Below are 15,920 nucleotides of genomic sequence, written 5' to 3' on the forward strand. Positions count from 1 at the left end.
CACTGATAACGGAGCATGTCTTTGCTGTATTCCATGGCAAGTAGCAAACACTTATTTGGTATATAAATGCTCTTAAACATGTTTACTTTTTTTTTTATAACTGCTGTGATTAACATTGTGGAAGAAACAAGTTTAACTCTAATTTTCTATATCTTTTATAATAAAGATGTCTTTTGAAAGAACACTGGAACTAAAGGGGTCTCTTTAAATTCAGCGGTGCTTTTGCAACTTAGCTTCTGCCTTCGGTATTATAGGGAGAGTTTGTTTTGAAAAATGTATTGGACTGTCAAGGGATGAGGTGGAGTGAAGCTTGGCTGACCTGTTGTAAGGACTTGTATAATTGCAGTGACACCCAGAGGCTGAGAGCGTGCTTATGCCCTCTATGAAACAAGTGAGGAAGTGCATGGTCTGAGGAGGCTTTTTATAGCTTTGCCAGACAAGGCTCTAGAGAGCAAAGGAATGGTTTTCATCCACTTCTTGCTTGACTGGAAACCAGTCTGCAAAATCATGTAGGAAACCTAGGGCAGAACTGGGCTTTGAACTCTTTGAGTTCTTAACTTGGAGATTTTGTCTTTTTTTTCTTTTTTTAATACTGCTAAGGTATTAAAAAAAGGTGGTATAGGAATTTTCTTCCATATTCTGTAAGCCATAGTAAGTGACAGTGATAATTAGATTATGCTAACTGATGTACTGGGGTGTTGAAGGGGTAACTTCAAGGCTTTTTTGTGTACCCCCCGAGGCAGTTGCAAAAGGAAGACTGGATCCTACTCCGATTGTGCTGTTCTCACTGCGCAATCTCTCGTTGGAAGTATTGACTGCCTTGCTGTGTTACCTTCCACTTTTGCTGGCTTAAAATAATGCTGTCTGCTCCTAGGAAATCTAAACTGTGTTCTTCTAGGTACTGATTCCCCAAAATCAAGTGTTTTGAGGCTTCATGTAAGCTGAAACTTCCTGGACTATGATGAGGACCTGCTCCCTGCTGCTGGAGAGAATTCTCCTGCCATGCTGGCTCCAGTACCCTTCTTTCACTGGGTTTTCCGCAGTCTTCACTGCACTGTACTAATGTTGCAGTTATCATGTTGTGGTGTTTGTCTTAATTGTCTGTAGAGCTTTCCTAGGTCTGTGTGTGTTCCAGTCCTGCCTCAAAGCTGCAGGAGAAACCATCTTCCTCCTCCCCGTACTCTAGCACCCATGCTAGTTTCTCCCAGCAGTTAAGCTGTGGCACAAGTGGACTTGAGGACACTGATCTTATCAAAGAAACAGATCTTCCTTTGTTCTTGTGTCTCCTTCCTCCCTTTAAAAAAAACACAAACCCAGCCTGACTCCTGCTTCATGGAGTGCTACAGGCAGTGGGGTCTCAGGAGAGTGGAGCAGAGGGGCAGAATCCCCACACTGCTCTTGATGCAGCCCAGGATATGGTTATTGTCCTCGGCTGCGAGTGCACATTGCTGGCTCATGTTGAGCTTCTTGTCCACCAATGCTTAGTTTAAAATTGCTTGAGGACCAAAATCCTGTTGTTATATGGCACAGATGTCAATAACTCTTCAGGAGAGTGTTTTTAATTGTAATTCGAGGCTAAGGACTGAACTTGGCTAACAGGCAGGTAAAATGGCCAATACTCATAGCAGGGCCTCATCATGAAGCTCAGCCGAACTGCAGTGGTGTCTGGTGGCACTGGGTTTGGGTAGGAGGGTGTTTTACAACTTGCCTGTTCAATAGGAGTGCTGTGTGTTGCAGGGGTAAGAATGGGACCCTCTTATCTCTGCTCTGGTCTCTGTCCAGTGTGAGATCTGTTCCTCACTGCTGCTCTTGGGTGGGCTTGTCAGCTCTGGAGCTCCTGGGGAGATACTCACAAGGAAAACATTCTCTTCCTCTATCAGATCTCCTTAAGTGGGCCCTAATGTGGTGTTTGGTTGGTTGGGATTTTTTTTTTAACTTTCTTTAATTTTTCATGGGACTAAGTTAGCACACTCCTGCTCCTAACTGAAGTGTGAAGTGTGTGTTTTGCCTTCTGGGATCTAGGCAGGGGGCTTGGTTAAACCATCCTTCAGTGCTGTAGATCCTGTAGCTATTGCTCAGCTGTGACATCTTCCTGCTCCCCAAACTGGTGCTGAGATGCCCTTACACAGCCTTTGCTTTTCTCTGCAATAGCAAGAGAAATAAATGAGTCTTAAAGGATTTCTTTGGTCCTCTCTGTACTTGTCTTCTACTCCAGCCTGGAACACGTGCAAAAATAGCCTTTACTTCACCCCAGTGAGGCTCTCCAGCTTTCATTCTGTCCTTGCCTAGAGCTGTCCCTTAGCTGAAAATGCCTCTGAAAGACAGGCAGCCCTTCCTGAGGAATGAATGTGCTGCTTCTGAAAATGTGCATTTTGCACCAAGACTTTGAGCTTTTCATCCCTCTTCATAAAACGGGCAGCAGTGTGTTGTAGGTTTGCACGTCATCTTTGCAGTGGTACCCGTGGTGGGTTTTATTAGACCTTTGTTTTCTGGTTAGTTTAGACAGTGAGTAGTCAGAGTAGGAAGCATTGAGCTTTTGGTGAGTAAATATTCCCCAGGTAAGTATTGTAAGTGTTGGGTCAATGTTCTCTAACTCGGTGCCTGATACGCAGTGATATATCACTGCCTATTTATTTGAACTTTATCAATGTTCATCTGCTTAGGTTGTGGTTGTCCCCTCCCACATCTTTGATTAGTAAGCTTTGATGTTTCAATTTTCTTTAAAATCAGTTTGTTCAAGCAGATGTCTGTTGTTTGTATTTTTTAGTTGATCTCAGACCTTGTCAGCTGGCATGTAGCTGTGGGCAGACAGCTGGCTCCTGGCTGAGTGTGCAAGGCTCTATACTTCTGTGCACCCTGGGGGAAGGCAGCTGTAAAACTGAGCAGTAAATTGGCTCATTTTGGGGGTGGGAGGAGAAAATGATTGTGTACAACTTGCCTACCTGCTTCAGAACTGGTTTTTCACAAGTCTGCCTTGTCAAAAAAAGCACCCTTTGCAGTTTTTCCATGTTATCCTTAGTGCCTTCTGGTGTAACAACAGATGATCTAATGTGCTGGAAACAAGCTGTATTTGGTGGGGCTTCTTGTGGGGGTCTTTTTGTGTTTGTTTGTTTTGGAGAGTTTATTTTAGCCCTGACTGCTTTGGGGGAAGTGTCATATGCAGGAAGCAAAAAAGCACAGATAGTGTATCGTAGGAGGCAGCTGCTGTTTGCCTGGCCAGTAATTTAATGAGTTGCATATGATGATTCACTTAAAAAAATATTTACTATGTTCCTGAGCATAATATTGGAAAACCGAAGACTGCTCGCCCTGCATCCAGTCGTGTGTTGTAACGTTTGAGCTTCCAACAACTGAATTTTAAACATGTATCATAGAATGGTTTGGGTTGGAAGGGACCTTAAAGATCTAATGCTTTTCACTGCTGACATAGCCATCTTTAAATGCATTTCTGAAGGTGTCCTTGGTGGTGAGAACGCTGTGGGGAAATTATTAATTCTACCATCAAACTTCACCTTAGGGCAATGGAAACAGACTGCAGCTGGAGTTCTGCTCGTGTCCCTTGTGCCACTGTTCTCCAGCTCGTGTCCAAGGAGCGTTACTAGCGTGTACTTTGTCCAAGACTGGAATTGGGAAACATCTCCCTCCACGTTGAGCAGCTGTTTAAGGTTTTTCTTCTTGTAGATATGAGTGTTTTTCCAAACTTGAGGAATAAGGATGTTCTCTGATATGAAGGTGTGGCTGCACTGGCTCCCAATAGGTATGGTGCTGCACCAGAACATGGCTGGGAAAGGGAGGTGGCTGCAAGCAGCAGAACATCAGTACCTTTTCTCATGCAGTCATTGAAGTGGGATCTGTTTTATTTTGCAGCACGTTTAACATGTGGAAGCTAAGCAACTTTGTTTTAATTAGTCCACTCTGCTCTCATCAGTACGAAATTGAACTGCTTTGCAAATGAAAGAAAAAGTGAGATGGGCAAAAGGTGAGGCTGACTGTGACCTACACCTTGACCAGGTACGTGCATGTGACATCAAACACAGCTCTCTGCTGTGCACGGTGCTGCACCCACCGTGGTGTCCTGGAAGGGAATGTTTAACAAGATGTCCTCTGACACACAGAAGCTACTTTTCTGCTCCTTAAACAAACAGCAGGTGTGTTTGGTGCTGGTTTGGGTGTGTGGGGGAGAGTACAGATTTTTCTTGGACAATAATGAGAGAGTTCAATGGAATCCCTCTGAGACAATGCCTTCTGTGACAATCGTGCAGACAGCTGGCAGCTTTTGGTGTTCCCACTGCATCCTATTGCTTTTTCTCCTATTTTGGTCTCTGGTGGCAGTGTGTAGCCTGATGCTGCTTCCAGAACTTAAGTGTTACCAACAGCACGATGCTGAGAAGGCTGATAGAGGAGTTGTCTTAATGTTCAAGCTTACTCCACTACCATGTTCCTTTACTTCCAACTTACGATTTCTTTTGCTCTCCTGTCCCATCTTCCCACTGTTATATACAACCTGTCATACTGTGACCATACAGTTTTGTTGGCCAATTTAACCACCTGGAAACCTTATTTTGGGTAACTGCAAAGGGATCCTAGTAAATGTAATTCTGCATGAAAACAGTGGGGTTAGCTCTGTACTTTAACGTAAAAAGCCAAAGCTATTTAAAGCTTTTAGTTGTACAAAACAGCCCAATTTAGTTTCAAGCAGCCCTTCAGTATCCTGGGCTGCATCCAGAGCAGTGTGGCCAGCAGGTCCAGGGAGGTGATTCTCCCCCTCTACTCCACTCTCATGAGACCCCACCACAGTGTTGCCTCCAGTTTTGGAGCCCCCAAGACAAGAAAGACATGGAACCTGTTAGAACGAGTCCAGAGGAGGCCATGAGGATGATCTGAGGGCTGGAGCACCTCTCCTGTGAGGACAGGCTCAGAGAGTTGGGGCTGTTCAGCCTTGAGAAGAGAAGGCTCCAGGGAGATCTTTCAGTGGCCTTCCAGTACCTGAAGGGGCTCCAGGAAAGCTGGGGAGGGACTTTTGACAAGGGCAGGGAGTGACAGAATAAGGGGAAATGGCTTCAAACTGGAAGAGGGCATGTTTAGATGCAGTATTAGGAAGAAATTCTTTCTTGTGAGGGTGGTCAGACACTGGAACAGGTTGCCCAGAGAAGCTGTGTCTGCTCCTCCCTGGAAGTGTTGAAGGCCAGGCTGGATGAGGCTTTGAGCAACCTGGTCTAGTGGAAGGTGTCCCTGCTGATGGCAGGGGGGTTGGAACTGGATGATCTTTAAGGTCCCTTCCAACCCAGACCATTCTGTGATTCAGTTTTACTGCTGCTCCCTGTGCTTGTGACTTAGCTTGGCATTTCTTACCTGTCTTTACACGCAGAATTTATGATACTGACAAAAGCTTCGCTCACGACAAATCAGGGGGAAGTGCAGAAAACATGACACTGTCAGCACATCAGTGCAATCCACTGACATTCTCATTTACACATCAGAGGAAGGAACCCTGAGCTTGAATCAAGTCAAAGTAAAAACCCACAACTGTCACATCCTACCTCTACCAAAATATGTTTTGATGCAAAAAATCAAAGCTTAGTGGACTGCTCTTCGTTTATCCTTACTGCTCCTCTCTATTAGTAAACAGTTCCAGTGGTTCATTTGAAAGATTAGTAACTGCTTGTGCAGAAGTGAGTTTTATTTTTGAAGGGAAAATGAAGACTTTACAAATTATTTTTTCTACTGCTATACAGCAATATGAATAAAAGCACTAGAAATTGGCCTGCTTGCCTTGAAATATACAAATAAGGCAAGTAAATAGCAAAATTGTCTTTTTTTTCTTAGATATTACTAACAAGGCTCATTTCAGATTCAATGCCTTGCTTTAATCATGAAGACATCTATGTTTTCAGTCAACTTTATTGATAAAATAAGTTTACTGTACAGTACACAATTCTAGCCATAAATTCTTTTCAAGCCATCCGCATTACAAAAATAACAGGTATGCAATGAAAAATAGTCACTCCACACACTGTGAAGGTTCTTTAAAATCCTAAAGTGATCGGGGCAGGGGGATGACAGTGGAGACATATCAAATGTGTAGACTAGGAGTAGATAAATTAAGTCACTTTTTTCTTTCAAACTTACAAAAATAAACACTAATCAAGCATTATTTCATAACAGAGCAACCTTAAAGTAACTGCCACAGACTAACAACCCTTCCCTGCTCTACCACTCTGGAGCTTGTATTGGAAAGACAAACCAGAAAGTCAGCCATGAAACTGCATTCAGCATTAAATGGATGCAAATGCCTCTCGATACCAGTCGATGGCTGAAAAGACACTTCTAAAAATAATAACTTAAAACAAGTGAACCCAAAACGTCTTCTAAGTTTGCAACAACAAAACACACTCCGTTAAAAAAAAAAAAAGTTGCTTCTGATAAGTCACCAGCTTGCAAGCCACAGCAGAAATGCAAAAATCTAAATTTTAGAAGCATTGGCAAAGTTTTACAGACAATAATAATAGCAAACAAGTAGATGTTGTGCTTGAGCTAAAACATTTCCCCAAAAATTGCCCCCAGGTATTTAGCAAGTCTGGAAATGGTTAAAGCTTTTTCCATGCATGTGAACATCCTCAATATATTCTTAAGCCTCGAACCAAGCTAAGATGATCTGGAAAGAGAAATAGCAGTTTCTCCCTTTGTAAAAAATGATGCAAAAACATGGAGAACTGGATTTATCAGTCCTCTTGACTGCATTTCCTGGCATGTCTACTGAATAGTAGCAGTGACTGGTTTTGCTGAATGCTTCTGTCCCACCACTTCACTTTTTTCTCTTAAAAGCACTATGGGAAGGGGGGCAGCAACTGACAGCAACAGAACAAAAATATTTAGCTCCTTATAAATTTGTTCACTGGGCACTGAAAGTTCCCCCTTGGACATGTGGTACATTTACCTCAAGACCAAGGAAGTTGTGTTTAAAACTGACAGCCTTAGAAGTGCTTGATGCTTCGGTCTTTTTGCATTGCTGCAAATGAAAATCAAATGTGATTAAGTAAAAGTTGATTTCAGAATAGGAGTTCAACTCATTTTGGCAGGTGAGCTATTAAACAGCCAAAATAGTCAACTGTGGGTGGTATCTGTAGATCTCCAGTTTGCTGTGGTTGAAAGCTCTCACTCTGCTCTTCTGAGTGTGTGTGCCAAGTAGGGAATACCTTAATGTGCTGGCCAAAAAGTGATGATACACATCAACATCAGCAATCTTCCTGCTGCCTTGACTAAGAAGCAGTAGTCTGACCAAAAAACGCCAAATATGAATTATTTTGGCACTTGTTTACTACAGGCCTGTCTTGTGTAGCACTTCTACCCTACCTGCATACGCTATAAGCTGCACTTTGATCTAGGAAAGCCAATTCCTTTTCACTGCTGCAAGTATTTCAGGGTTAAAAGTGTTTGTCAGTTTAGCATATTGAAACTTTTCCTAGTGCAAACATAACACATACCTGAAACTTACTTAAAAACCTTCCTGAGGACTATTTAGTACTAAAAGAAAAATTAAAGGTTACTGATTGCAGGCATGCAGGCTGCCAACTTTGCCATAACGCTTCTCCTTCTGCTCCCCAACTGCTTTTTCTGCTACAGCTGCTGGGGCGCTTACCAATTGCCATGGGAGAAGAAATCAATGGGCCTAATGTGGCTCCGCACCTGTAGAGCACTGCGCCTGGCTTTTGTCTCAAAAGCTACTGCAGAATGGCACTGTGCCACCTCTGTTCCAGAAAGCAGGAGCAGCTCGTCTCACGTTTTGAAAATATAATTAAGTATAGGTAAAGAATCTTGTTCAATTTAAAAAAATAAATATTGAACAACTGCAAAGGCATTGCTTATGTTTAAACTGGCCTTACATTTTAACAGGATACCCTGTGGCTAATAACAGAAGTCCTTAAGTGTGATGCTGCTTGTGTACCCTTTCCATTAAACAGGCTTGTTGAAAATGAGAGTTTATTAAAAACTTACTAAAAGGAAAAAATATGATGTGAATCATGCACACAACATACTCATAAATTACTACTTTTTAGCCAGAGATCAGACTTTAAATCTTACCTTCATTATATAACAGGTGCACTGAAACTTTCTATGAGCAATAACTTAGAGAAATCATGTGAAATCTTGTCTTCCTCTGTAAAATGACTTCATATAAAAATAATTCACAATTCAGTAAGTGCATTAATCCATTTCCTACTGAAGTTAGATCTATGGCAATTAACCTGTCACTAAAGTTTTTGAAGAATAACAACTTTAATTTATTTTACGCAGTATAAAAGCCACTAAACCGGAGTTTAAGATGCATTAGCTTGCTGGTGCCCTATTCAGTAACAAGTGCTTGATAAGTGACCCCTGATGCTCCGTTTTTGAAGTGTGCAATTGAAGCTTGTTGACTTGCATAGTCTTTAGCTTTTCCTCAGGCTCAAATCACTGCTTGTTACTAATCCTGACAGAGATGTACTCTCTGATGCATCTTCTTTCTTGAGGTTCAGGAATGATTCTCTAGTTATTTGAAGAATTTCTCTCAAGCCTTTGTTTTCTTGCTATAACCGGAAAAAGAAAAGGTGTTTAATAGAACCCCAAAAAGAAATAAAGACAACTACATTAATAATCTCCCCTCCCCTTGACTCCAGACATATGTACAAGGATTAAGATACTGATTTGCAGTCAGGTAGTGCTATGTTATCTTCTAAAACTTAAGAACATTTGGTTTCTGACCCTCTTGCTCTCTTGAATGGGTATTACGCATTTTAAAAAAAGCTCAAAACAAAGATGGGTAAGAAAAGGGTAATTAAGTTCAAATGTTGCATTTCAAAAAAAACTCCCATTCTTCCCACACATTCTGACCCATAATGAACTGCTTTGTTAGCACTTAATCAAAGAGTGATAGTGTTGATCCTCTAACAATAAGCAACTGAGAATCCCCGCAAAAGCACAAAATTATTATTATTTTTTAAAAAAGTATTTAAAAGCCAAAGGTGTGGATATTATTATTTGCACCCTAGTGTCTCATTAGGATGAATTTGTATTACTTCCTAGCATTTTGCTATACTCTGAGACTTTAAAAAAAAAAAAAAGCTTAAGCCTGTATATAAATATAAATCACTGATTTCTGGTGATAAAGTATCACCTCTGCAGGACTTGAAAGTAAGCTACAGTGAGGAAAATAGTCCTTACAGCCCACCCAACAAGGAAGTGTAACGAACAGCAGTGTGAGTGAGCGGCACGGTAACTCGTAACAGGTATAGGAACTCAAGAGAAATAAGTGTGGTAACACTTACTCCCTTGCCATTTGTGCCACTGCTGCTTTGATTTCTTACTTACCTCAAGCTGAACGATGCGCTCCTGCTCTTTACAGCCATGCTTCTCATCGATTTCAATGGCTTTTCTCATTACTGCTGCCATTTCTGTAATTTGGTCTACATGCACTTGCAGCTCCTAAGACATAAAAATAATTACGTTAGTAATATATTATCTGCATCATTAAAAATAAGGAAAGCATTAAATGTACATTTTAACTGCTGTGCCACTTAATAAAAATGTGAACATTTTAAAATGTTTTTAAACTTTTTAAAAACTTTAAACTTTTAAACTTTAAACTTTTTTAAAAGACTTAAATTTGTGAAAACAAAGGAGCTCTCTATAACTTTACAGCATGAGTAGCCACTGTGGTCCTGTTCATTTAAATGCATCTGGTCTGCCCCACAGTCATCCCTTTTATTCTAATTTTATATTTAAAAAAAAAAAATGCTTAAATGACTATGTCTTCCATAGTTTCCACATCTTCCAAACAGCAACAAGTTAGCCACGTGCCTGCTCTGCCAAGGCCTTCCTGCGTTGCAAGAGTTGATGCCCATCGTTGGATACGCGGAACGACTCAACTAATCTGAGAGCAGCAGGGTATGTGACATTCTTTCTGCTCCTTTAAAACCTGATCCTGAGTCTGGTACAGCCAGCACCAGCACCAGCCCGTGGGTAGGCATTTATCTCTTCAAAAGACCAGCTGAAGTGGTCATCCTTACTATGTCATGTCTTAGGAAACTCAGATCTGTCCTTAGCCCTTTTTTAGATACCTCTGCTTGAATCCACTCCCAGCTTATCTGGGATCTGGACGTCAGAGGCTCTTGCTGAATTGTAAGAAAACTTTAGTGCCTTGACTGACCTCCTTGTGTTTGTTCATTAATGCTGGTAGGGTGCTCTCCTATTATAACTACCACATCTTGCTGAAAGATTCAAGAAGGAAAAACAAAACAAAACAAGCAGTAGCTTGAGTAGTTTGGTTTGCTCTTGTGCTGTTTTGCTGCCAGGAGTGGGATGACAAGAGCCATTAACACAGGTGTAACAGCCTTTGCAAGGACGTGAGATTTTAGATTTATCTTCACTCTTTGCAGAGAAGTGTTCTCTACCTGGCCTTCATCGGTTCAGGTGACGGTTTATTTTCTTGCTGGACAACCTACCAGCAGGAAATGCTTAAAGGGTCACTACTTCTGTCCCTCCACAGATCTATCTAGATCAAGAGCCCATGCCTTTGGCATTTGCTACTGTTCAGTTAAGCTGCATATTTTAATGGTATTTCCAGAAGCTTTTATTTTTCATTGTCTTTTCCTCAACTTGTCTTTTATTCCAACTCTACTGTCATGCCAGCCTACCCATGTCTGACCTGACCTCTCGACAAAATTCACCATAGTTACTAAGTAATATCAGGAAAAGCAGAACAGTAGGACTGAAATGAAGAACAGTCTAGGCTCAAGTTAAATCCCACCTTTAAGTTGACTGGAGGTCCATACATCTAACAAACAATCAACTTGCCTTTAAACTACCAGAAACAATTAAATTACCATAAAGAACTGCTTCACTTGAAATCATAAACTTTACCTGATGAAAGCAAATAGACTTTACTAAAATGAACATCAGCCCTTTCCATTCTTTCCTCTCTGGCATTCCAATTGCCACAGCTATGGTTTAGCTGTGTACTCATTAGTGTGCTCACAGTGGCGAAGGGTGGGGAGGGAAGGAACTTGCTGTAAATCTTTATTTTCTTCTTAGTTTCCAGTGAAGGTGATTACATGAAATATATTTTTTTTTTCAATGAAAAACTAAATTTATCTTGAAAAGCAGCTGTGATCAGTGGTAAAAGAATAATTTGGCAAGGATGTACCCTTGAGAAGGCATGGGAAGGAATGAGTGGTTTTTAGATATACTGCTGGCCTCCTGATCAATGTGATTTAGGGCCTGTTGCAAGGTCACTGATGTTAGACCAGATGCCAACACAAAACTGTAAGGCTCTATTCTGGAAGGCAGATGTGTAAAACTTAGATGCTGTAATATCAAGCAATGCAATGAAAGTGTTTCTTTACAAAGATGGCCTCAAGCACCTACAAACACTTTTTGTATCTCTCACCTTTTTATTTGCATGCATTGCTTCTTTTCTCCAAAGAGGAAAAAAACCACCACAGGCATATTTACGTCTTGTTTCAGTTGAGCAAATTCAAACAGCACACTTAGATCAGGGTTGTTACTACCAACACACACTGTTCTCTTGCATACAACACTTCTAAAATAAATTGGTTTTCTTTTTAAAGGAGGTGCTTCCTGATCTGCAGAAATCAATGATTTTGTAATAATCTTTGTAAACAGGCACTAAAATGAATAGCTGCCACTTGAGAGAACAGCAATTATTGGTAACAGTGAGATTAATTCCTTAGGTATGATGGATTTTTTAGTTAACAGGAAAGAAGTATTTACGACTGCTTCAAGACTGTTCTTACTAAATGTGAAGGCTGATCAGAGGAATAAACAATGAAATTTAGAAATCCTAAGTGTCAGGTTAAAGGGTAATAAATCAAGCATTCTTGTCATATCAGATTTAACCAAAGTGTTGAAGCCTAAATCTCCTGTTTAAATAACATTTTTCAATGGTGGTTTGTTTTGTGTTTTTTTTTTTTTCTTCTTTTTGTGTCTCCCCTTCCCCTAAGCTTTTAATCCATAGAAGTGTTCCTAAATGAAATTTCACAGTCCATTTCAGGACAGATAAAATTTTACTCCCATCTTGGTACTCTTGAGGCTGTAAGATATGTTATACTACATGCTAAGGTAACTTCTTTTGAAAAGGATATATACCTATCATTTTTTAAGAGTTTGTTAAAGATATAGTTCTAATCCAGTAAATTATTTCATACCAATCTAAGTAGTCCCATTGATTTCAATGGTACTGATTACACACATGTGATTTTGTAAGGGGATAAGAAAACATCAAAGTCTTAAACGTTGTTTTCCCAGTATGCAGACCCTACCGCTGCTTTGCAGACTTAGTTTGTTGAGGTCAAAGATTATTAAACACTTAGAACTAATGTTTGTCTACACAATTACATGCTCCTAGACAATTAAATTTCATTTAAAATGTAATATAATACTTTGTTAGAAAGCTCCCGTTAGTGACCTAGAATAATGAATTTTCCTGAAAATACATTTAACAAGCCTAGACTATATAGTAATGCCACAAAAATATATAACCCTCAAGTGAAGCTGCTGAATATTCATATATACCTCCCTCATGACAGTTTACAAAAGCATTGCTTGACAGCACTTTGCTTTTCTAGTTTTCCAAAGCCGTAAGATGAAGCTCCCCTAACACCAGTAACTTTCAGCGCTGCTCAAGCATCTCAGGCTGCCCTGGATGCTACTCAGCATCCAGTTCTGAAACAAGAACCACGGGCTGAAGCAGGAGAGAGAGAAGCTGCATGTGCTCAGTTATTCAATACTCAAAAGAGCTTTAAAATATATTTTTTTGTAAATTTACAGTATTTAAGGGGAAAAAAATACTGACTGTTGAATTTAAAAAGCTTACTCCTCCTACCCTCCCCAGTAAGCATAAGTTTACTAATTATTTGTTAGAGTTACAAGCGTTAAGTTAAAGCCAGTCTAAATGTTTGAATGTTACTGAGATCAATGGGCATGTGGAAGTGGAACAGGGCAGCTGCCTTAAAGACCTAGGCAAAGCAAAAGTAAATTAAGTAGATACAGTAATGAAATGCTACTTGGTAAAAGCTTAAATAAATCAGAAGCTAGGAAGGTTGACTTTACTAGACTGATCAAGTTTCCTGTTTGTGTTTCATGGACAAGGTGATAAAAATTAGGACTTGTTAGTAAGATGATATAAAAACTGAGACACAGTAAGCTTTGAACTGATACACTGCAAACTAAGTTAAGTGTTAAATAAAAACAAAGGGGAAAAAAAAAAGAAGTTATTACCTTGGAATGTTGCTCTTTTAACTTCATTATTATACTTGGATCATCCTTTTTGCTTGCCATAAGCAACCTAAACATCTGTTCTCTGTACTTGCTCATTATGAGTTCCAAAGCAGACTGATGTTCTTCGAGAGATGTGCGTAGTTCTACCAACAGAGTTTTAAATTCAGTTAAAGTTTAACAGAAAAGAACTGAAACAAAATACAAAAGTACTGCAGCTTGAGAAAACCAAAATAAGCCCTTGAATGAGTGTCCCCTCCTCTTGCACCATAAAAATCTATGTAGGTTCTGCAAATGTCTTCAGTGGTGACTGCCCTGGGAAAACTCTTGTCAGTCAGAAACAGAAGGTGTTTTGTTAATATGCCTTCGAATTCAGTCCCTTTAGCTGTTACAAGCCACCTGGAGTGTAGCTGAGGAAGCTTTACTCCAGCCACCATAAGCAATGCTGTACAAAAGCTGGAAAGAAGTCTACAGATCTATTTTGATCTGCAGCTTGTCAAAGTAAGAGTTAAAAAATGCATGTGTCCAAAGTATACTAAGGCAAAGGACAAATAACTCCTAGAAGACCAGATTCATACAAATTGAGATAATTTACTCCTTTGATGAATATAACTGTTAGAATACCTGAGGTATTCCTGGAAGAATTCCTAGTGTACAGAATTCCAGAAGGAATTATACTACTGCACTTACACTACAACTTGTCCTGATTGCTCCTAAGTTACTTATTTTTAGAGGTGGGAAAACACATTTCCAAATAGATACTTATATTTTAGAAGTAAGTTACATTTATCCCCTCATTTGTGCTGAACATTAGATAAAGACTGAAAAAGTAATTTTCCACAACTCTCTCTTTTTATAGTCCCAGTGGTTGGACATTAGGACTTTTAATTAGATTGCATTATGATCAGTTAAACTAATATATTGAGATAGAAGAAAAAATTTCTTCTACAATAATAGTAAAAGTCTCACTAATTGCAGTGATGCAGCCTGGAACTTGTCAAGGATAAAATATTCCTGTTTTACCTTTATTTTCCTGTTGCAGTTCCCTAATCTGTCTGTTTTCTTGCTGGATACCCATCACTAACGTAGACCGGGGACGATGTCTTGCTACTTCATTGAGCTCTTGAATTTCTTCTTGGTACTAGTTATTAAAAAAACAACCACAAGATATTTGAGTAACCAAAGGCGAGTGTTACTCAGCAAGTCACAAAGGACCAGTTCTAATGTCAGTCAAAGCCTGTAACCAGCAAGATACGTGCTTGTTTTAAAATAATATCAACCAACCACCTAAACACACTTGTGAAGGTGTTGCTAACATACTGCCCTTTAGAGACACAAAAGTATCACCTTTGTTTTTAACAAGTTCCATGCCTCAGATGTGTGCAGTGGGCGGGTCAAACTCATCACCACATAATTTAAAACTGATATGCATATGGTAAAGAAAAACAATGAGGTATTAACGTCTAGATATTTACTGTGGCTTCCCAATACCTTAAAGCACAGGGTTGCACGGGTACAAGTCACAGGACCTGAATGAACGGATTCTGACTCTCAGCCAGTGAGTACATTTAATCCCCTTGATGTGAAGTTAAGAAGCCTCTGTGTGACCAGTTTGACAGGGCTGAAGCACACACAGGGCTTTGCTATTTTGCAGGACTGTTAACACTCCATCTGTTCTATTAAAATGGCAGGATGAACTCCCATATGGAAAGCCAGCAGACACCTCTATGTTTTTCCAGAAGTTCTCTAGTGAAAGGCACGCTCAGTCTAACAACATGCCTTGGAATAAGCTTAACATCAGAATGGACATGATCATGAATAAGCCTTGATCATGAATAAGGCTGCCTTGAAGCAAAAGGCGACTGTGAAAAGATAAAGTACTCTGAACAGAATAAAGCGTGACAAGGCCTCTATATGATTAAATGCCCATGTTGAAATTAATCAAAGTAGCATTTCACAGAAGAGCAAAACACAAGACACCACACAATGGTTTGTAAGATACCAACCCCATTTCTACCAGTGGTCTTCAAATAAAAGCTAGTTTTCGATATTTAAGCTAGAGTAACAGAGAAAACTTCTTCACAGGATCAAACTAAATATATAAACAACCTATTTTTAGATCACAGTCACACCTATAATGAAAATACTTACTATGGTATTAAAGGATTAACCAACTAACATACTAATGCTAGACTGTACATTAGCACACACAAAATATTTTAATTTATGTGTTTGCAAGTTGTTCTTGTAATGGAGTAAGCAAAGTTGGAAAACAAACCTGTTTCATCGCTTCAACCCGCTTGTTAAGAGCTGTAGTTTGTTCAATCAGAGCTTCTGCTGCGTTGTCATGTTCCCTTAGCCGTTCCACCAGTGCTTTTGCATCTGCTAAGGCTTTTTCAATTGTGCAACTCATTTCTAAAGATTACAAAGGTATTATTTTCACAACAGCACCTGTTTGCTATACAGACAACAGCTATCCATGTGACACACGTATATATATATTTATTTTTTTAGTATAAAGCAGCTGCATACCTTTCCCTCAGAAAAACCCAGACATTTTGCTGTCTTTTAGGAGTAGGAAAAATTTGTATATTTTAAGAATACCCTAAAGTCTGCTTTTCCTTTTTCTCCTTTTTAATTCCTTTTGA

General features: G+C 39.7%; 1 protein-coding gene across 1 annotated transcript; it reads right to left on the minus strand.

Annotated features, from left to right (window-relative positions):
• Positions 1-7,837: 7,837 nt before the first annotated feature.
• On the minus strand, positions 7,838-15,688 carry FGFR1OP2 (FGFR1 oncogene partner 2). The gene is made up of 5 exons (XM_010172632.2): positions 15,551-15,688; positions 14,296-14,413; positions 13,276-13,418; positions 9,349-9,462; positions 7,838-8,567 (listed from the first exon to the last, which is right to left on the minus strand). The coding sequence occupies exons 1-5, from the start codon at positions 15,683-15,685 to the stop codon at positions 8,430-8,432; spliced, it is 648 nt and encodes a 215-aa protein (XP_010170934.1). The 5' UTR covers positions 15,686-15,688; the 3' UTR covers positions 7,838-8,429.
• Positions 15,689-15,920: the final 232 nt, after the last annotated feature.

Source organism: Antrostomus carolinensis, unplaced genomic scaffold, assembly GCF_000700745.2.
Source record: "Antrostomus carolinensis isolate BGI_N321 unplaced genomic scaffold, ASM70074v2 scaffold14227, whole genome shotgun sequence".
NCBI classification, from domain to species: Eukaryota; Metazoa; Chordata; class Aves; order Caprimulgiformes; family Caprimulgidae; genus Antrostomus; species Antrostomus carolinensis.

Coding starts and splice junctions, on each gene's coding strand:
- FGFR1OP2 (XM_010172632.2), bottom strand. CDS start 15,685: ATGAGTTGCACAATTGAAAAAGCCTTAGCAGATGCAAAAGCACTGGTG. Junction 14,414..15,550: donor GGGTTGAAGCGATGAAACAG/GTTTGTTTTCCA, acceptor TTTAATAACTAG/TACCAAGAAGAAATTCAAGA. Junction 13,419..14,295: donor ACTGCAACAGGAAAATAAAG/GTAAAACAGGAA, acceptor CTCTGTTGGTAG/AACTACGCACATCTCTCGAA.